The 20,873-nt window shown below is 62.7% G+C and overlaps 2 protein-coding genes across 2 annotated transcripts in view; both read right to left on the bottom strand.

Moving 5' to 3' along the window:
• LOC307099108 (kinesin-like protein KIF19) overlaps window positions 1-13,658 on the bottom strand; it is a gene marked incomplete at both ends in the record, with an annotated part of 27,051 nt that extends 13,393 nt beyond the window's left edge. Inside the window, 8 exons of the mRNA XM_079770297.1 lie at window positions 1,251-1,445; window positions 3,087-3,212; window positions 3,342-3,478; window positions 4,388-4,475; window positions 6,769-6,879; window positions 10,203-10,283; window positions 11,359-11,470; window positions 13,555-13,658. Coding sequence (XP_079626423.1) covers window positions 1,251-1,445; window positions 3,087-3,212; window positions 3,342-3,478; window positions 4,388-4,475; window positions 6,769-6,879; window positions 10,203-10,283; window positions 11,359-11,470; window positions 13,555-13,658 — 954 coding nt within the window. The remainder of the gene's footprint in view (window positions 1-1,250; window positions 1,446-3,086; window positions 3,213-3,341; window positions 3,479-4,387; window positions 4,476-6,768; window positions 6,880-10,202; window positions 10,284-11,358; window positions 11,471-13,554) is intronic.
• The window catches only part of EIF3B (eukaryotic translation initiation factor 3 subunit B), a 19,871-nt gene continuing 11,553 nt past the window's right edge, over window positions 12,556-20,873 (bottom strand). Inside the window, exons 10-19 of the mRNA XM_079772350.1 lie at window positions 19,948-20,158; window positions 18,689-18,761; window positions 17,815-17,937; window positions 17,396-17,474; window positions 16,683-16,821; window positions 15,334-15,459; window positions 14,818-14,895; window positions 14,388-14,496; window positions 14,009-14,126; window positions 12,556-13,530 (exon numbers count right to left, since the gene is read on the bottom strand). Coding sequence (XP_079628476.1) covers window positions 14,023-14,126; window positions 14,388-14,496; window positions 14,818-14,895; window positions 15,334-15,459; window positions 16,683-16,821; window positions 17,396-17,474; window positions 17,815-17,937; window positions 18,689-18,761; window positions 19,948-20,158 — 1,042 coding nt within the window. The 3' untranslated portion in view covers window positions 12,556-13,530; window positions 14,009-14,022. The remainder of the gene's footprint in view (window positions 13,531-14,008; window positions 14,127-14,387; window positions 14,497-14,817; window positions 14,896-15,333; window positions 15,460-16,682; window positions 16,822-17,395; window positions 17,475-17,814; window positions 17,938-18,688; window positions 18,762-19,947; window positions 20,159-20,873) is intronic.

A 20,873-nucleotide genomic window follows, 5' to 3' on the forward strand; every position in this document is an offset into this window, starting at 1 on the left:
CGCCCCCTCAGCCTCCCAACATCACACGGGCCACGGTCCCCCTGCCCGTGTCGTCCAGGCCTGGGTACCAGGACCCGGGACAGCCCTCTGTCCTCACACATCTGGAATTATTCCAGCCGCAGCCCCGCCTGCTCGCCCTGCCCGCCTGCTCCTCCCCTGGAAACCACGCGAGGGCTCTCACCCGTGCCCCCCACCCCCGAGGGCCCTGTGCTTCCCCGAGGGGCCCGTGTCGAGGCGTGGCCTGCCCCTCCTCTCGAGAACCGTCACTCACTATCTTCCCAATGGCTGCTGTCTGATCTGCTGGCCTCTCCTACCTCACATTCCCATAACATGCACCATGGTAATCCTAGGGGTAGGTTACAATACCCGACTCTGGCCCGACCCGCATGACTCATGGTTGAGGGTTGACCTATGAACCAGAAGGTCAAGGTTCAATTCCTGGTCAGCTCAGTGGTTGAGTGTTGACCTATGAACCAGAAGGTCAAGGTTCAATTCCTGGTCAGTCAGGGCACATGCCTGGGGTTGCAGGCTTGATCCCCAGTAGGGGGTGTGCAGGAGGCAGCCAATCAATGATTCTCTCTCATCATTGATGTTTCTCTCTCTCTCCTTCTCCCTTCCTCTCTGAAATCAATAAAAATATATTTTAAAAAATAGCCTGACTCTGGGCCAGGCCTGCCCGATTCAGGAGCCCCGGTGCCAGGGCACGGCCAGGGCAGGGCCGGGCATCGTGGGTGAGGGAGGGAGGGAGGGAGGGAGGGAAGGGCCTCCATGATCAAAAGACCCGGGGCACAGGGCGGAGGACGGATATGGGCCACGGCCGGGACCCAGCACTGACCCCTCGTGCTCGGCCGGTCCCTCCCCCTGGCAGGCTCTTCCTTACACTCCCCCAAGTCCTCAGGGCCCCGTCAGGCCAGCCCTGAGGCCCCACCACTACCACCCCCTCCTCTGAGCTCCCCTAAGCTCCGTGTGGACCCCAAACCTCAAAGCACAGGCCTCCCCAAGCTGCAATGGTCTGCTCAGTCTGTCTCCCCGACCCCTGAGGCTCTGGGCTCCCTGCGGGCGGGTCCGGCCTCCGACTGTGTGGGGGTGGGGAGCTGCCACTCAGAAGCCCTGCATTCACTCAGCCAGGGCTCAGGGGGCACCCCCAGGCCTGGGAGCTGGAAGGAGGACAGGTCCTGCTCACAGACAACGGGGCAGGTGACAGCTGAGGGATGGTGGGAAGATGGGGTGGGGCAGGTCAGAGGAGGCACCTGGGATGCCCGCTCCGAGCCCGCCAGGTCCACCAGGAACAGCCTCCCGACGCGCACGCCCTCCGCCAGGTGGTGGCCGCGGCCCTGCTGGCGCACGGTGACCTGCAGCACCGCGTGGGAGCGCGAGGACGTCCTGTTGGCGGCCGTGGGCTCCTGCGTGCGCTGCCGGTTGCCCCTGGTGAGGAGCTGCATGATCTGAGGACAGAGCCCGCGTGGGGGGCGGCCGGTTAGGGCCCGAGGGGCCACATGCTCCCTCCAGATCCACCGGGCACGGGAAGGGGTGCCCGAGCCCCTGGGGCAGCTCGTGCTGGGGTGCTGATGCAGCCCCTCGTCAAGGGGAAGCGATTTCTGGGTGCAGGTGAAGTGACTGACTCACGGAGAAGCGGCAGGGTGCTGGGGCACGCGTGGCCCCTCGCCGGCCTCTGCCTGTGGCAGCCCTCACCAGTGGATTACCCATCTCTCCCCCTCGGAGCCGGGGCAGCCAGAACCCTTCTCAATGCAGATCTCGGGCCCTGAGGGGGCGGCAGGTGGGCAAAACCCTCCTGCGAGCAAGCAGCTGTGGAAATCACGCCCAGGAGGCTCTGCTGAGCACCTACTGTGTGCACGCGTGCTAGGCCTGCAGAGCAGGGGTGAAGGAAGCCGGGCACAGTGCTTGCGACCGAATAGGCAAGAAGCCGACCTCTCCCCCGCCCAAGCCCACAGGGCTGGAGCTCGGCCACGGGCGGGCTGAGCAGACCCTGCGGATGGGGCAGTGGGAGTCCTTGAAGGTTTCTGGGTGGTGGGATCCCACCCCAGGGCAGGGCTGTGTGGGGGGCACTGGGGAGCCTGGGGGCAGAGAGCAGGGACAGGGCTGCAGGGCTGATCACACTCGCCCTCGCTAAGGAGCGACCTCAAGGTGGGGAGGGCACTCGGGGTCACTGAGGCCGCCTGCGTGACTGCAACCACTAAGGGGGGTGCTGCAGAGGGGGGTGTGAGGGGGGGGACCTGCAGAGGTCGGGGCTGAGCCAGGGTACTGCAGAGGGGGATCTGAGCAGAGGTGGGATCTGAGCGGGGGTGGGGCCTGCAGAGGGGGATCTGAGCGGGGGTGGGGCCTGCAGAGGGGGGTCTGAGCGGGGGTGGGGCCTGCAGAGGGGGGTCTGAGTGGGGGTGGGGCCTGCAGAGGGGGATCTGAGCGGGGGTGGGGCCTGCAGAGGGGGGTCTGAGTGGGGGTGGGGCCTGCAGAGGGGGGTCTGAGTGGGGGTGGGGCCTGCAGAGGGGGATCTGAGCGGGGGTGGGGCCTGCAGAGGGGGGTCTGAGTGGGGGTGGGGCCTGCAGAGGGGGGTCTGAGTGGGGGTGGGGCCTGCAGAGGGGGGTCTGAGCGGGGGTGGGGCCTGCAGAGGGGGGTCTGAGCGGGGGAGGGGCCTGCAGAGGGGGGTCTGAGTGGGGGTGGGGCCTGCAGAGGGGGGTCTGAGCAGGGGTGGGGCCTGCAGAGGGGGGTCTGAGCGGGGGTGGGGCCTGCAGAGGGGGATCTGAGCGGGGGTGGGGCCTGCAGAGGGGGGTCTGAGTGGGGGTGGGGCCTGCAGAGGGGGGTCTGAGCAGGGGTGGGGCCTGCAGAGGGGGGTCTGAGCGGGGGAGGGGCCTGCAGAGGGGGGTCTGAGTGGGGGTGGGGCCTGCAGAGGGGGGTCTGAGTCGGGGTCTGTGGGGGAGTCTGCCTGGAGCGCAGGCCAGGAGGGCGGGGAGGGGCAGATGCTGCCCACCCCGAGCTGAGGAGCAACGCGGGGGCTGTGTGCCCGGCTCTGCTGTGAACCCGAGGAGAAGGGCCTCCTGGCCTCTCCGAGCGCGGCGCCCGACCCTCACCTCCTGGGCATTCGAGGTGGAGACCTCCGTGATGCCCGCGACCTGGATGCTGCCCCTGGCGTCCTCCCTCAGGTCCAGGGGCCCCGAGGACGGGCTCAGCAGGTCCCGGATCACCTCGTTGTAGATCTGGTGAGACAGAGCAGCAGCAGAGGGCAGGGCTCACCGTCGCTGCTCTGCGGGCGGAGCTTGGCAAAGGGCATCCGGGTAACGTGCCCATCTGGCAGGTCGGGCACCTGAGGCAGGTGGCAGGCTCACCTCCAGGTAAGACATGGACACGCTGGAGTCCATGCTGCCCCGGGTCTGCTCGATGGCCCGGAAGAGGTCGCTGAGGGTCTGCAGGTAGATGCCGGGCTCCGCCTCCATGCCCAGCATCGTGTAGGTCTTCCCGGCCCCTGCGGGCACCACACGCACGGCCCTGAGTGGGCGCAGACCCCGCGGGGGCGCTTGCCCCGAGACTATGCCGCCCGCCGCCTCGATCGTGCAAACCCTCCCGCTGCTGACACCTGGCTCTCTATTCTGGTAACAAGGATAAAACTGTCAGTCCCACCTGGCCCGCGTGGCTCAGTTTTTGAGCGTTGACCTTTGAACCAGGAGGTCACGGTTTGATTCCCGGTCAGGGCACTTGCCCAGGTTGCAGGCTCAGTCCCCAGTGGGGGGCGTGCAGGAGGCAGCCGATCCATGATTCTCTCTCATCATTGGTGCTTCTATCTCTCCCTCTCCCTTCCTCTCTGAGAACAATAAAAAAATGTTTTTTAAACTACAACAGCCTCAGCAGGCCAGGCTGCCTGCAGAGGAAACGGGCGGATGGAAAGGGAGGTGCAGGTGCTGTGAGCGGGACAGGGGGTCTCTGTCTCTCCAGATTCTCTCCAAGGTGGCCGTGCCATTTGGTAACGGAATCGCCGCATCACGCTTTTTAAGGAGTCTCTTCAGGGGGCCCCTCCCTGCCCTCCCCGTCCTCTGGTCGGCAAGGACCAGGCTCTTTCCCTTCGCCGGCGCCTGGCACATAGGAGGTGCTCATTGAACGGACGAGGGATGAACAAGCCGTGGCTGTGGCCAGGCCCTGCTCAGGCCTCAGTTTCCCCATCTGCACAGGAGGGGCAGGGCCACCAGCTGCGTGCTGGGGGAGCCGCTGTCCCTCTGAGACTCCACGTTCCTGTCTGTGAGAGGGACCTCCACCTGCCTGAGGCTGCCGTGCCAGGAGCCGGGGCGCAGACGCCAGCGCGGCGCCCGCCCACGGCAGGTGCTTCGGCTGTTAGGGAGTCCGCTCTCCCAGCCCCCGCTCTCCACACGCCCACCGGTACCTGAGGGGCCGTAGGCAAACACCGTTGCGTTGTATCCGGAGACGACGCCGTCCACCAGGCGCTGGGTGGTGGCGCGATACACGCCCCCCTGCGGACGGCCAGAAGGACACACATGTCCGTGGGCAGCAGCGGAGCAGCCCTGGCTGTGGAGACAGCCGGCAGAGTCCATGCCGCGTGGACATGGCAGGGCCCAGGGGAGGGCGCCCAGGCACAGCGGGGGGGGGGGGGGGGGCACGGTTGGGCTCCACCCCGGGATGCGCCGTCACTGCGCCACCCGAGGCCTCACCTCGCCGCCCGCCTCCCAGTGTGAGACAAGGCGGACCCCAGGGAGGCTGCGGAGGGGGTTACGGAGAGCGGAGGGACACTCCCGCGCGGCCTGGCCCGCGTCATACTACACGCCTGTGAGTCCTTCCCAGGCTTCTGAGAAAACTGGGAGAAGTCAGAGGGAATCAAAGGCTGGGACAGCCCCGGGCCCGGCGCCTGGGGGAGCATGTGACCCCTCGTTGTTGCTGTGTGATCTCTGTGACCCCTCTCCATGGGACAAAACTGGGACCAGGAGTGGAAGTCCCCACCGGCCGGATTACGGTCAGGAGCAGTACAGCCATGCGAGTGTGGGGTAGTGAGCTCCCTGTCCCTAGGGGCATTTAAGAAAGGACTCCTCCAGGGACCCAGTGGGGCCGGTGGCAGGAAGGAAAGAGGTGGACTGAGATGGCTGCAAACTCCCTGCCCTCCGCCCCCGATGTCTGTCTAATCCCTTCTCCCCAAGTCTGGGCCAGAGGGATGCCATGCCTGGGATGGCCGAGCCTTTTTGACACCTGGCAGCTCCCCACTCACCCCCTTGGAGCTCAGGGCTGCCATGCTGTAGGAGGCCCAGGCCACACGGGAGGCCACAGGTGGGTGCTGCAGGGGACAGCGCCCACGGACTCCCGCAGCACCAATCCACTGACAGCCCAAGGGTGGGCCTGGAGACGTGGGCGCAGTCGGGCCTTTGGGGTGCCTGAAGTCCCTCCCATTATGACTAAAGCCGCCCAGGTGGGGCCGCAGGAGCAGGACTGATGGGAACTGGCAGCTGCAGTGGAGAAGGGCGGTTGGGGGTGGTGCTGGGGTCCTGGCAGGTGAAGGTGGTGCAGATGGAAGGTCCCCTGGGTGCAGGGCTGGGCCCAGTATCCCAGCTTCATCGCCTGCTGGGCGGACTTTCCCACTTCAGGAGGCCGGGGTTCAGATCCGCTCTGCAGGGCTCGGGAGTGAGTGTCCGTCACTCTGTCATGCTGCTCTGAGCCCGAGGCCCCCTCTGATGTGGGGTGACAAGGCCCCTCTCACGGGAAAGGGCTAGGGGAGGTGCTGGGCATGGAGGTGACGGACGGGAAGGTGCTGGTGAGGACCACTGGCCTGGCCTCACTGGGAGGCCTCACGGGCCTCAGGCTCCTCGTCTGTGGACTGGGTCCTCGGAAGCCTCTGCCTGGACCCGCCCCCTCTGCTCTCAGGGTGGAATCCTCCTTCCGGTCTCAGCCAGAAGTGCCCCCGAGAAGGCCTCCACAGCACCAGTACCAGTGGGTTTGTTCCTACTGCTCACTGTGCCGCCCCCTCCTGGGACAGGAGCCCTGTGCAGGGAGTGTGCTCTAGACACACGGCAGCCGACACCACTGTGCTAGATGGATGGTGGATGGATAGGTGAATGAATGGATGGATGAATACATGATGGATGGATAGATTGATGGATGGGGGAATGGAAGATGGGTGGGGGGATGGAATGATGGATGGATTTGTGAGTGGATGGATGGTGGTGGATGATGGATGGATGTGTGGATGGGTGGGTGGATGGATGGATGTGTGGATGGGTGGGTGGATGGATGGATGGATGGATGGGTGGGTGGTAGATGGATGGGTGGATGAATGGATTGATGGATGGATGGGTGGATGGATGAATGGATGGATGGATGGATGGATGGATGGGTGGGTGGGTGGTGGATGGATGGGTGGATGAATGGATTGATGGATGGATGGGTGGATGGATGAATGGATGGATGGATGGATGGGTGGGTGGGTGGTGGATGGATGGGTGGATGAATGGATTGATGGATGGATGGGTGGTGGATGGATGGGTGGATGGATGGATGGATGGTGGATGCATGGGTGGATGAATGGATGGATGGGTGGATGAATGGATGGATGGATGGATGGATGGTGGATGGATGGGTGGGTTAATGGATGGATGAGATGTGTAAACCCTGCTAACCTCCTTGATCATCAGGGAAACCCCTATGATGAGTGATGGGTGAGACCATCTGGCCACCCAGTCCTCCCCAGGGGATGGCAGGGCTTGGTGAGGACAGTCAGGACAGCCTGGCCCAGAGGGACTGAGGGGCGGTGGGCAGAGGTACCTGCGACGCGTGCTGGTCGAAGACAGTGTCAAAGATGAAGGTCTTCTCCCGGGACCGGTGTGTGCGCAGCGTGTCCTCGGGGTCCTCGCCCGGGTCCATGAGCACCACCATCTAGAGCAGGGGCGGAGGGTCAGTGGGCGTTGGGGGGGTGGCGCTCAGGGAACCAGGTGGGCAGGCTCCGCAGGACGGGAGGGCTTCGTGGACTGTAAGGGGTTGAGCCAGCGTCTGGCTCCTGCGTTCCCTGCGTGACCCCAGCACGTTCACTCCCCATGGGTCTCTCTCTTCTTACCTGGGGGCTGTGCTATCCAAGTGAAAGGGAGAACGGAGGTGTGGGGTGCTCAGGTGCCGGGAGCAGGACCCGCCTGAGCTCTGCAGCTCTTGGTTTCTCTGAGGCCCGGCCGCCCCTCCAGGCCCGTCCCATCTCACATGAACGCGTAATGATGAAGGAGGGTGAGGACGTCTGGGGACCATGGAGGTTCAGAGGCACCTTTCCCAAGGGGTTGTGGGGCAGGGCAATTAGAGACCAGTCAGCTCTGTTTACTCCGAGCTGGAGGGCGCTGGGGAGGAGCCACAGTGTTAGGGACACACGGCCACGTGGCCTCCCGCACCCTGCCCACGGCCCTTGGTGCCTGGCTTTGGAAACAGGTCCCGGAGGGAAGGGTGCCCCGAGTTCAGGGGGGGAGGGGGGACAGGGGAGCAGGCTGAGCAGCCCCGGGGCCTGGCTTCGGGCCAGCACTTCTTCCAGGACATAAGCCAACTCTCTCCTTCCAGTGGTGGGTCCAAGGCCGCGATTTCATTTATCATTTCATAGCACATAAACTACTCAAATTCTGCGCACACCAAAAAATATATTAATTTTTTGCTGATCTAATAAAAAATAGCTATAATTTTGACCAATTTACAAATAATAATTACCTACCCTTTTTGCTCCAAAGTGACTTTTTAAAAAACCAGGTGCCTACCCCTAGCTGGTTTGGCTCAGTGGATAGAGCACCGGCGTGAGGACTGAAGGGTCCTGGGTTCAATTCTAGTCAAGGGCACCTACCTTGGTTGAGCTGCCGGCTCCTCCCTGGCCCGGGCCCTTGTCAGAGCGAATGCAGGAGGCAACCAATCGATGTGTTTCTCTTACATCAATATTTCGCTCTATCTTTCCCTCTTCCACTCTCTGTAAGTCAATGGAAAAATATCCTTGGGCGAGTCTTAAAGAAAACGAAGAAAACAACAAAAAACAGGTGCCTATACTCGTCTATAAGGATGTCTGGAACAGGAGTTAACCGATCAAATACAACCTTATTATGCAACGTAACCAGTAAGCTGCGACGGTATCATGTGACCTGTACATCCATGGTTCAGGACAGGGCATTCACACCGACGGCTATGGTGTGCTGGCTGGTGTCGCGTTTTACTTGAGTCTCAGGAAAAGAGGGCAGGGCCCTGGCTGAACGGTCAGGTGTTGCCTGTTTCAGAAATCCCTGAGGCACCGGTTGAAGTCGCCGGTCTAAGGCGGGAGGTCCCAGGCTGCTCCCCCTGCGCCTGCGGGCTGGGCCGGGCCAGCGCTGGAGGGGCTCTGGCCAGGTCCCTGAGGGCTCCAGCCCAGCCTGGGGGGGGGTGGGCCTGGCGGGAAGAACTCCGCACGGAGCACTGGGTGGAGGCATTCGGCCGGCTCACTCTGAAATGTCCCGTAAAGGGAGTCTGCGATCAGGGAGCGCGAGGGACGCGGAAACGGAGAACGTTACCGCCTGGGGCCCGGGGCTCAGAGGACCTGGACCCTCCTCGGGGCCTCGAAGGCCTTTGAGTAGCCTGACGTCACTTCACAACAAGAAGCGAAGCCCGGCCGGGTGCTCGGTGACTTAGAGCGTCATCCCAATGCGCAAGGCTGCAGGGTCCATCCCTGGTCAGGGCATGCAAGCATGCATGAACAACAAATGGATGTCTGCTCTCAGGTCAGATTTAAAAATGAAATAAAAGGTAAAAGAAAATGCTACAACATGGACGAACCCCAGAAACAGTGCGGGAAACCAGCCGCAAACGGTTCCCCCCGCCACCCTGTGTGATTCCACTGGGTGAGTCGTCCAGGGCCCGGTCACTGGGCTGGGACAGGGGCGGGGGCACTGCTGAGCAATACAGGTCTCCTTTGGGGCGAAAATGCTTTGGAACTAGATGGAGGCGGTGGGTGCACACGTTGTGAATGTGCTAAATGCCACTGAACTCTCCACTTTAACATCGTGAATTCTCAGCCTGACTCAGTGGCTCAGTGGCTGAGGGTCGACCTTTGAACCAGGAGGTCACAGTTAGATTCCCAATCAGAGCACATGCCAGGGTTGGGGGCTTGATCCCCAGTGTGGGGTGTGCAGGAGGCAGCTGATCCATGATTCTCTATCATCATTGATGTTTCTATCTCTCTCTCCCTCTCCCTTCCTTCTTCTCTGAAATCAATAAAAACATATTTAAAATAAATAAAAAATGAAGCCGCCTTTCTAATGACAAACGGCAAATCCGGTTCACTTGACAGATTTCCCTCACCTGTGGCGTTTATTCTGCAAGTGACCACCAGCGCTCCAGAGCCACGAGAGCCGGCCTCCAGCCCGAGTCCGAGGAGCAGGAACCCTTAGCCACACAACAGGTGCAGGTCCCCATCCCGGTCCCGGGCCTGGGACAGTGCTCAGCCAATGAGACGCTGGCTCCAGCGGAGGGTGGGGGGCCTGCCCCGTCCTCTCCCACACACCACTGAGCCCCAGGCTCCCCGGGCCTTTCGTGACCCCCCCGCCGACCCCCACGGCACTGAGTTCCGACATCACACACTCATCTGTTCCCAGTTTGACCCCCACACGAGGGGAGCTGGCGGTGGGCCCTTGTTGCCCCCACGGCTCCGCCTCGGCGTCCCTGGTGAGCCTGACACGGACATTTGTTGTTGTTTTTTTTCTTTTGAGAGGAAGGGAGAGGGAGAGATAGAAACACCAAGATGAGAGAGAATCAAGGATCAGCTGCTCCCTGCACACCCCACACTGGGAATGGAGCCCACAACCTGGGCATGTGCCCTGGCCGGTAATCAAACCATGACCTCCTGGTTCATAGGTCAACACTCAACCACTGAGCCACCAGCCGGGCTAGTCATTTCTTCAAAGAGCGAATGAGTGCGTGAATGGGGAGTGAGTGCGTGAATGGGGAGTGAGTGCGTGAATGGGGAGCGAGTGCGTGAATGGGGAGTGAGTGCGTGAATGGGGAGCGAGTGCGTGAATGGGGAGTGAGTGCGTGAATGGGGAGTGAGTGCGTGAAGGGGTAAGTGAATGAACAGCCCATGGACGAATAACCAGCGTACAGATGGGCATGAATCACCGAATGAGGGTGAATGAGCAATTGTCCCAGGGGAAGTGCCACGCCCAGGAGGGTGAGCCTCACGCCCCCTGGACACACCCTGTGCCCCTCGGCCTCACCTGGTCACCCACTTTGTGGGCGATGACGGTGGCTCCCTCCTCCTGTTCTGTGTCATTGAGCGGGCGGATCCGAAGTGCTACCTGTGGGCGGGACACCATGCAGCTGGGTCCGGGGCCTCGTTCCCCCTCTCGGCCCCTCCTGGCCGCCCCCACCTGAGCTTCCCACTCCTAGTGGAGCACGGAAGACCAGCAAGCGAACCCCAAGCCCCTCCAGGCATAACTTTTTAAAAACATATTTTTATTGATTTCAGAGAGAAAAGGAGAGAGAGAAACATTCATGATGAGAGAACCATTTATCTGCAGCCTCCTGCACGCTCCCTACTGGGGATGGAGCCCGCAACCCAGGTACGTGCTCTGACTGGGAATCGAACTGTGACCTCCTGGTTCATAGGTCGACGCTCAACCACTGAGCCACCGGCGAGGCCAGGCATAACTTCCTACCCAGCAGCACGAGCTGCTCACACCCCACAGGGCGCTCAGAGGAGCAGTGACTCAGCGGCCGCCTCAGTCTCGGATGGGGAGACGGAGGCACTCGCCAAGGCCCACAGCCAGTCGTGGTCCTGCCCTCACCTGGCCCTCGGCTCCATGGCCCATCCCTCTGCACGCCCCACCCCCTAAGGGAGCCCTAGGGAGCCCTGTGGAATCGCAGACCAGGGCCCCAAATCCTCCTCCACCCTGTGTGAGCCGTGCCCCCACCCCACCCTGCTTTCTCTTTAAGACGGGACCGTCCTCCTGGGAGACACAGAAGCTGGGCTCCTGCCTGGACAGTCATGGCTGCTCTGTAACCAGCCTACGGGTGTGGGCAAGTCCCTGGCTCCAGCTCACAACGGGCAAACGGGCCAAGGTTCCAGTGACCCAGCAGGTGGGTCTGGTCAGGCCTCGCAGGGCCTGGACGGGGCCAGGTGGAGGGCCTACCCCACCCCGTCTGGGGGTCCCTGGTCCAGGCACTGAGTCCCCGGGGAGGGAGAGTCAGAGGCAGGGAGTGAAGGGGTGTCTGGAGAAGGGGTCGCTACGCCCCATGAGGGCAATCCCCATGAGGGCAGGCGGGCGGGCCTGCACGGGCTGGGCGTGGGGGCGGAGGTCAGCAGGCAGCCAGGAGTGGGAGGCAGCCTCGGGGACACAGCCCCACGGCTTCAGCCACACAAGGGACACTCACCGTGAGCTGCTGGTCCTTGGGTTCCATGTCCCTCATGGCAGGGCTGCCCGGGCTGGGGAGGGGCGGGCACAGAGCCAGCGGTGTCTGCTCCCCGCTGTCCAGCTGCACAGACCTGCAGTGGGGTGAGAGGGCACACAGCGGTGGTGACTGCTCCCTATTCCCTGGGCTGCACAGACCTGCAGTGCGTCACCGGCCCCGCCCTGGTGGCCCTGGTGACATCAGTGCCCCAGGGGCCCCTCGGGGATGCTGGGCTGCCCACGTGCTGCAGGTGGGCCCCAAGCAGCCAGGTGGCCCAGGCCCGGTGGGTACAGGCTGGCTGCCCGCCAGGCACACGGTTACAGCGCCAGCCTTTGACTATGCACTAATCTGATGCCATGGCAACCCAGGCTCCTCTGCCCCCACGGCACCTGCTCCACAGGTGAGCCTGCCTGGCCCTGGCCCTGCCCCAGCGTGGGCTTGCAGCTTTCCCAGGGCAAGGGGGATGGAAGCCACCCGCTGACATGCAGTGAAATGCTCCCAGCTGTGAGCGCTTCCCCCGGGTTTCTAAAGCAACCTGCAGTGCCCTCGGGCTGGGGGACGAGGACATGGTTGCTGCCCGTGGCCCGCCCTGTCCGGCTGTGGCCTGAGTGCACGAACGCCTGCTCCTCTCCCACAGCGCCTCCAGGGATGCCGCTGCCTGCAGGTCAGGCCCTGACCGCATGGCAGACTCGCAGGTCCCTGGCCACAGGCAGCCCACGCTGGTGCGAACCGCCCGTCACTCCTGCACTTGCTGTGAACCAGAGACCTAGACTGTCAAGTTCAGGTCAGAAACCCCAACCACAGGGCCTTGGGGCCAGAGGGTCCTCCAGGGGTTGGGCCCCAGGTCGACTGCTCAAGGGCACCCCGCGTTCCGGCCGCAGACCAGACGTGGTCTTGGGCAGAGTGGTGTGGGGCTCATCCACGGTTCCTTCATTGGGCTCCAGGATCCGTCCCCTGCCACGAAGCACCAGCCTGACCCGTCAGGACGCTGCTGGAGCCCAGGTGTCCAGGTTCTGGGCCAGGGGCCGTCCCACCCCATCCCACCCCACTCCACTGATGGGCCAGGAACTCCCCACAGGCCAGCTGGGAAACCGTGTCTGCAGCAGAGGATTAGAGCAAGCAGTGTTTCAGGACGTCTTTATTGACAACTTATGGAAAACAATGACAACTAGTGAGCTCAAGGCATGAAGTCAGTCCTTCAAAAGCGTTGGAATCCGTTAACTTCTGTGCCTTTTCCTGCTCCGGCAGGAAGGCGGCACCTGCACCGTCGGCTCCCTGAAGACCAGAGGAACAAGAATGACCGCACTGCAGCCGAGAGCGTACGCCTGGGGACTTGAGGCTCTGCGAACACACACAAGCGCCTGCGGTCGGACAGGCCACGCTGGGCAGCAGGCCAGCCCACGCAATGGGCCGAAACCACACGGCTTTGCTCACTCCCCTCAGTCATCGGAGGACCATAGAATAGCAGCTAAAGCGACAACTCGACACGCCTCCCAGGGAAGGTGGAAGGTCCCCTCACGTCCGGGAAATGACAAGCATGGAGAACCTGGAGACACTGCTTCCGGACGGCTGGGCAGGGCACTCCGACCCAGCGCTCAGCTGCACAGGACACAACCACGGGGTGCATCCCAGCCTGCCACGCCTGCGCGAGCACGTGACCGAGGGGCAAGCACGTGACCGAGGGGCCGAGCCCCACAGGGGTAGGGAGAGGCACCAGAGCGCGGTCGCTACCTATGTTTAAAAACAAAGACAGACGACTTGTTCCTACAGGTTTGCTTTATTTCCATCGAGACCCTGCCACAGCCTGGATGCGGGACCAGACGATGCGGTGCCCGAGCACAGGGACAGGGCGCACTGCTCCCAGCTGCTGCCCACGCCCCAGGCAGAGTCCCCGCAGGGAGGCCGAGGGGACAGCCGCCTGGGTGGTGCAGCAGCAGGAGGCCCAGCGCAGCTCCGCACGGGAGTCTCTGTGACAAACACGCGGTGACTCGGAAACCCACAGGAAAAGGCTGGAAGCAGTGCCTCAGGCGCCCGCTGGACACCAGGTAAAGGCACAGCTCTGGAGACGGCTCCCGGGGCGCGGTCAGAGCGGAAGCACAGGGACGCAGGCACCAAGCAGGCTGCAGGGACGCCTGGCTCCGGCACGAGGTGGCGCTGCAAGGAGGGGACACGGCTTACTCTCTGTCCTCCACGCACAGGCCCGTGTCAGGGGCAGCAGGAGGAGGCAGCCCTGGCCTGGCCTGGCGCCGGGCTGTGAGCAGCAGTCCGGCCGGTGGAGCCATCGGAGGATGACCAGTCACTCCTCCGCCTGGGGCAGCACTGCCTGCACCCCAAGCCCCGCCCCTGACCCACGGCTCCAGCTGCAAGGCCTCTGGGCCCTTCCTCACAGCAGAGTCCCTGCCACACCCGACGACGGGGCTCCGAAGACTGTCGTGTCAGACCCACCGGGGATGGGCACGGGGCACCCGAGGGCCAGCCCGCCCTGGAGCTCCAGCTGCACCTCACCGTCACAGTGCACACGCGAGGACGTCCCTGACCTGAGCCCGTGAAATGGACTTTCCTGCGTCACCGTGACCGAGACTCTGGCTAACCTGCGGGCCGACAGGAGGCAGCTGCCTGCGCGAGGTCTTACCACAGTGCGGTCGGTTACTCCTGACTCCCCAGGGGGATGATCTCTTCCGTGACAAAGAACTCGATGGTCTCCTCCTCCCAGTCATCCACGTTGCTGTCCAGCTCGTCGGTGTCCACGCCTAGAGGAGAACAGGAGAGCGACAGCGGGGCAGGCGGTGCCGGCCGCAGCCTCAGGGAGCACGCGCACAGCCAGGAGGCGCGGACCACGGCCCTCACCGGGGCTGCGGGCACGAGCGGGTGGGAAGGCAGCGCGGACCTGCCTTTGCTGACGAGAACCGGGACACGGCGTGTGCTGAGAAGCCCATGAAGGAACGTCACAGGCACCGAGGAGGAAAGCGGCTGAACAAACAAGCTTCAGAAGCAGATCCCCACTCAGTTACCTCCTCGCAATTCCAGACGCTCGTTCTTCTGCTCCATGTAGAGCTCCTGGGCCATTTTCCGGTACTTCCGGAAGTCCTCCATCATGGTGCGCCGCCTCTCCACCAGTTCCTAGGGGCGGGGCGGGGTTAAGGCTGGCACTGCACCCAGCACCCTCCCAACCTTGCTGGACCAGGAGGGCCGTGTCAGCAGCAGCTGCCGGACGACGCAGGGACACTGCCCTTAAAGCGACCGCCAGGACAGGAGCGGTGGGGGTGCTCCTTCTCCCTCTCCTCCCCCAACTGCCCCCACCTGCAGGCGGCACAGGGAGCACCTCCATGGAGCAGTGACTGCCCAGGGAACCCCTCCCTCCCCACAGCTGACGCTGGCCCCGTTCTGCCGTGAGGGGCGGCAGCCATCTGCGGCCTCTACCAGTCCGAGGACCACGCTGACCTTCGAGGCTTTGGACTGGCTCAGACGATCCTTCTGTTCGAAGATCTTGGAGTATTTCTTCAGATCTTTTCTAATTTGCTGAAACAAAGACAGGTCCCTCAGGATTACACACGCGAAGCAAGACCCGCTAATGCACCGTCCACGCTGCCAACATGGAATGACACCCCAGCGACGGATGGGCAGACTCCACGGCACTCAGCGTGGCCGGGCGTTGGCTCTCAGGTCTCGCAGCCGCGGGACTGTCCTCCCTTCCCGGGCTCCGTCCTCTCAGCCTCGTCCTCACACCCCTCCCATCAGCAGAGCTCCCCATGCGACGTGAACCCCATGCACAGCCCCCCGCCCCAGTTCACGCCCATGTCCTAGAGTGGTGCTGCGGGACCTGAGGCCCAGCGACTACCCTAAACTGCTCTCCCCGCTCGGTGGTTCCTGCTCGGGCATCCCTTCCCAGGGTCCCCAGATGTCACCTTGCTACTCCTCACTGCCCCCCTGGCCCGCCTCCACCCGCTGGAGAGAGACCTTGATCTGGTCCTGGCTCAGGAGCGTGGGGGGCCGCGGCCTCCACAGCAGCTGGCAGAAGCGGTCCTTGTTGTTCTTCTGCAGGAGGCGGCCCTGGAAGGTCCACAGCCAGTACGCATTGTCCACCTGCAAGAGGACAGGCGGTCCTGCAGCCCCAGGGACGGGTCCGCAGGCGCCGGAGCAGCAAGCCCACCTCACTCCAGGCCCGGCCGCTGTGGCTCAGTGGTTGAGCGTCAACTCACGAACCAGGACGTCACGGTTTGATTCCCAGTCAGGGCACAGGCCTGGGTTACGGGCTCGATCCCCAGTGGGGGGTGTGCAGGAGGCAGCGGATTCATGATTCTCTCTCTCCCTTCTGTCTGAAACCAACAAAATTATGTATTTTTTTTTTAAAAGCCTCTCACTCCACACTTGTCTGCAGGCAGATGGTGCCTTTGCTGGCGTTAGCCGGGGACACGGTCCCTGGTGCCATGCCTGCCTCACTCTGCTGCAACCCTGCCAGGCAGCACTGGGGAGCACGTCCAATTTAACGGCGCGCCGAGGCGGCCTGCTGAGGTGAGTGGGCAGAGCTGAGGTCCTGGTCAGGACGTAAGGACCCGCTTTGCAGCGTGTTCACCAAGCCCGCGTTCCTGAGAGTTCATGACTTCACTCAACCGGATCACCTGGATGTGACCACAGGCGGGGCGACCAGATGACGGTCCAAACCAAGAACTGCTCGGGAGAAGTAGCTGCTGGGAGCACACAAGCACCCGGGACACGCCCCTCCACGCGCACCACAGCGAGCGGCCTGGGTGAATTCCGAACCACAGGGGAGGCTGCTGACCGGAAAGCTGTACACCCAAGCCCACACTGAGACCCGGCTGGTGCAGGGAAGACGGGGCCTGACTCGGGAGAGCGCAGCCAGGGACCGCCCACCTTTTATGGAAAAGGCTGATGCCTCAGGCGCTCTGGTCAGGGACAGACGGCCCGAGCGTCACGGTGCGGGAGTGATCCGCACTCGGGGGAAACCGAGTTCCAAGCTCTGGACCCTCCCAGGGCTAGTGCGCCCGGCGTGCTCCTCTCTGACGTCCACAGCTGGACAGCGGTGCGACTGCCCGCTGCAGGCCACGCGAGTGCTCCCCGCACGTGCAGGTGGGCGAGGCTGAGCCATGCTGTTTGCTGGGCACTGCCCACTATGGTACTGACTGAACACCCCCCTCGTGAGTCGATAAGCTTCTACACTGAGGCAGCTGGCGCTGGGCCCAAAGGATCAATAACCGTGGCATCAGTAGCAATGCCCGCCCACCCGAGGAGTCAGCCACCAGCCCAGCACCACTTAATCTCACAGTGAGGCGGCTCGGTCCCCATACCTTGTGGCTCCACCAGGACACAGAGGTGACTACGTAGCGCCCAGTCGGGTCCCACTCCACGTCGGAGGCCATGTAGTGCTCTGCAATGTTCATGACGGTGCAGTCCGACGTGTCCACAAACGCCAGGGCGCCGTTCATGCTGGGGAGACACACAGACAGACGTCCTCACCAGGAGCCTCCCACGCACAGTTCCCCATGCTCCAGGGCCCAGGGAGGCCCCAGGGGAGGGTCCAGGGCGTCCCCTAACCGCTGCCTTGCTGTTAGCGTGGACATTGAGCAGACAAGGACGCTGCTGAAAGCTGTCGGGCCCAGGACCAGCCTGTGTGTCTGCAGCACATTTCATGGAGCAGGCCAGCTGTGTGCCCGAGCCTCCGGAACCACAGCGGGGACAGCCGCCGGAGCGCCTGCGCGCACGGGCAGCACGCTGAGGGTCTCGCCCCCACGGTGTGCTGGGGGAGCAGCTAAGCAGGGGCAGGGGACTGAGCGGGCCGCCACGAGAGCACGGTCACGCCTGGGCCAAGTCCGGAGGGAGCACCAACACTGCGCACCGTCCGCCCACACACTGAGGCTGGACGGCCCTTGCACACGAGAACTCAAGATCTCGAGGATTCAGCGGTCACCAATCGGAACCAGCGCAGGAGGCGTGGACTGGGGTTGGGGTTGGGGTCTGTGCAGCGGCCCAGAGCGCTGCTCGGGGATCAGCGGACACCCACCTCCTGAGACCGGCCAGCACCACGAACTGTCCTTGGGGGCTCCAGAAGATGGTGTTGGCCTGCTGCTTGTCAAACATTTCTGAAAGGAAGGAAGGAAGAAGGGGCTGAGAGAAGTTGTGGTGCAGGCGCCAGGGCTGGTGTGCAGCCAGGACTGAGGGGCTAAGGCCTGGCACGTGCCCAAAGCTCAGAGAAAGCAGCCTTATCCTCTCAACGCCAAGGGCAGGAAGCTGAAGTGCAGACACTGACGTGTGAGGGAGCCCCCAGGCCCCGCCTGTCCATGGAAGTGACACGCCCACGGAACCACGTGACCACAATGGGTCTCCCAGCGGCGGGCTCAGGCCTGCGCAGCTGCCCAGGCAGGTCCCCCACATGGCGACTGCCTCACCCCTACAAGACACAAGACAGGCAAGGCCACCTACTGATAAGCTCGATCTTCCCGTTGCTCTTCACGTGGTAGAAGGACACGGATATGCGGGGGGCCTCTCCGTGCAGCACCGCGAACTTGCTCCCGTTCGGCTCCCAGGCGAAGGCGATGATGGGCTCTGTGAGGAGACAGCACCGGTCAGTTGCAGCCGGTTCTCACGCTCACTAAAAGGACCCCGAGCAGCAGAGGAACGAAGGCCACCGCACGGAGTCCACAGCAGCACGTTGGCCCACGCGCCCCTCCTGGCCGGGTGGAAAGGCCCGCCTGCCGGTGGGCTGTGCGGCCTGTGGCCGTGTCCTTCCCTACACTCCGTGGCACGCAGGGTCCCAGGGCCTCGTGAAGGGCTGCCCGCCTCCCAGGGCAGGAGGCTGGGCCTTACACGTTCTCCTCTCTGTGCTTCCCCTTCCCTTCCTGTTTCTCTTTCCAGCAAAACAGAAACGGAACAGGACGCAGGCGAACTGCCACCGGAAGGCAGAGACACAGCCTGGGCAGGTCCCGAGGACCCGAAGGTCCTCACAGAAACGCAGGTGCGATGAGCGCTGCAGCTAGCTGTGCCGCAGCCGCACGCAGCATGAGACGCGCCTCCCCACATCCTCGGCCAGAAACCCCACTCCCGTGCTCGGCGAGCAGGCACCGTGGGGAGAAAAGCGGGGCAGCTTCCCTTGGCCACTGGAAAGGTTACGAGAGTGAAGTTGGAAAGGACAAAACTCCTGACCTTACAGCCACGCTCCGTAGCTGAGCCCCACGCCCTCAGGTCACTGCCGCAGCCTGTCCTGGCGTCCGCCCCAGCCAGGCATTCACACCAGGTCCCACGGCCACTGTGAGCCCCACCCAAGGACACTCAGCGCGGAGGGCTCCAATGAACTTGCCTTTCATTTCCACCACATCGACAGGGACCTGCTTTTCCCTCATTCGGAAAATTTCAAAGTTCGTGACAACACCCTGTTAAAGAAAAGGCGGGGGGGTGTGACAATGTGGAGACCTCAGTGTGAGGAAGACGTAAAGGACAAGTGGAGCGATCCAACACCCTCTTCATGACACAGGGCCCCAGGGGCTGATGGGCACAGGACGGGACTCTCGGGAGAACTGGACAGACACACACACACACACTGGCCCAGACTCTACTATAAAGAACTGCTCTAAAGGTCACATCACACGCAAACAGTCCACGGATCTGCCCCGCAGCCCGTCTGCAAGACTCCACACGCAGAGGGAAGGTGGCCACACTGTGCGCCCACTCCCTTGCAGTGCACCCATCCCAAGATCCGGACGGGGGAGGGTGGGGGGGGGGCAGAACAGGGTGTCAGAAAGGGAGTGAAGAGTGAGGAGTGGGGGGCTGCTAACAGGGTGGACTTTCTGTCTGGGGCGATGAAAATGTTCTGGAATTGAGAGTGGGGATTGCATCGCGCAAGTTGGTGAAAGCCACTGAGCCGTCCCTGGAAGGCTGAGTTTTATGGGATGTGGGTTGTCCCTCAATGAAACAGTTCTGTAAGGGAAGGGCAATACTTCCGTTTGAAGGGAAAAGCAGGCAATTTCTTAGGGAAGTTCAATATCACGTGATGCAAACCAAGGCCCTTCTTTGTGCTTAAAAACATTGAGAAACAATATATTCCCTTTGCCTCCAGAGAAGAGGGCGGGAGCCGGGAGCCTGCATGAACAGCTTGGGGGTGAGCGGCACCAATCTCACGCAGTCAAAAACCCACCATCACTTGACTCCCCCAAACAGACTGGCCGCCCCTTAGTGCCCTGCAGGGCCCTCCGGCTGCTCGAGCCCGAGGGCGAGGGCGAGGACCCGCGCACACAGCCCCTCCCAACGCTGCTGCTGATCTGCGGTTGGGGGATTGCAGGTGTGAAACCCGGGGACGGAGGCGACTGGGTATCGGCTGGGAAAAGCCCACGTGTAAGCGGGCCACGCGACCCACCCCCGTGCTGCTCAGGGTCAGCTGTGTTCCCATTAACTCTAAGCCACGTGAGTGTCTCACCCACTCAATGTTACGGATGAAGGACGCTCCTTGGCTAGATGCGGCCGAGCTCTCTCTACGACCTGCCCGCTCCCTCCTCCCGCTATCAGGTGGGCGGGGCCCTAACCCACACATTCAGGCCAGGCCTCCCCCAGCACCCCGCTCACCTGGGTGCCCTTGGGGGTCCTGTCCACCTTCACACACAGGTAGTCCCCGTTCTTTTGCCAGTGCAGCTTGCAGTCCACCACGTTGAAGAGGTTCCTGACTCGGATCTCCTGCCGGCTGGGCAGCTGCATCAGGGTCACCCGTGCGGGAATATCTTTGTCTTCGGGCACCCAAAAGGCTATGATGTTACCACCAGGGGACCAAGAAAAGTCTCTGCGAGTAAGGAGACCACCGTCACCAGGATGCCGTCACCAGGGGCAACGGCAGAGCGCCTGGCCGTCCGGAGGCCCAGCAGCAACCCTTCGTGGGAGCGCACTGCCTGGTGCTGCCCGAGGATCGCCAGTCACTTCATCCTGTGGCAGCCCCGACCCTAAACTCTCTCCGCCAGGGAGGAGGTGCTGACAGTGCCGCCCACAGCCCCTCCGCCAGCACTCACACCCACCCGACCACTCCCTGCGCTGCCAGCAGGTTCCATCCCTTTGAGGCTGACGGGCTGGGCTCTGTGACTTCCGAGGACCCAGTAGAAGCCGAGGGAAACCCACAGCAACAAGGGAGGGGGAGCGGCTGGAGGCAGACTGTGAGTTCGTGCCGTGAGCAGCATCTTTACTTCTGCGTTTATGAGAACCAAGTCCTGACTTTTTAACATAAGCCATAATTTTGCCCAAAAATAGAAGAAGGGCCCGGCTAGCGTGGCTCAGTGGTTGAGCATCAACCTATGAACCAGGAGGTCACAGTTCGATTCACGGTCAGGGCACATGCCTGGGTTGCAGGCTTGATTCCCCAGTAGGGGGTGTGCAGGAGTCAGTCAATCAATGATTCTCTCTCATCACTGATGTTTCCACTCTATCCCTCTCCCTTCCTCTCTGAAATCAATAAAAATATATATCTATATAAAAAAGAAGGCAGGGAAGGAATAAAAAACGTGGCC

The sequence above is a fragment of the Cnephaeus nilssonii genome, assembly GCF_951640355.1.
Source record: "Cnephaeus nilssonii genome assembly, chromosome: 5".
NCBI lineage: Eukaryota > Metazoa > Chordata > Mammalia > Chiroptera > Vespertilionidae > Cnephaeus > Cnephaeus nilssonii.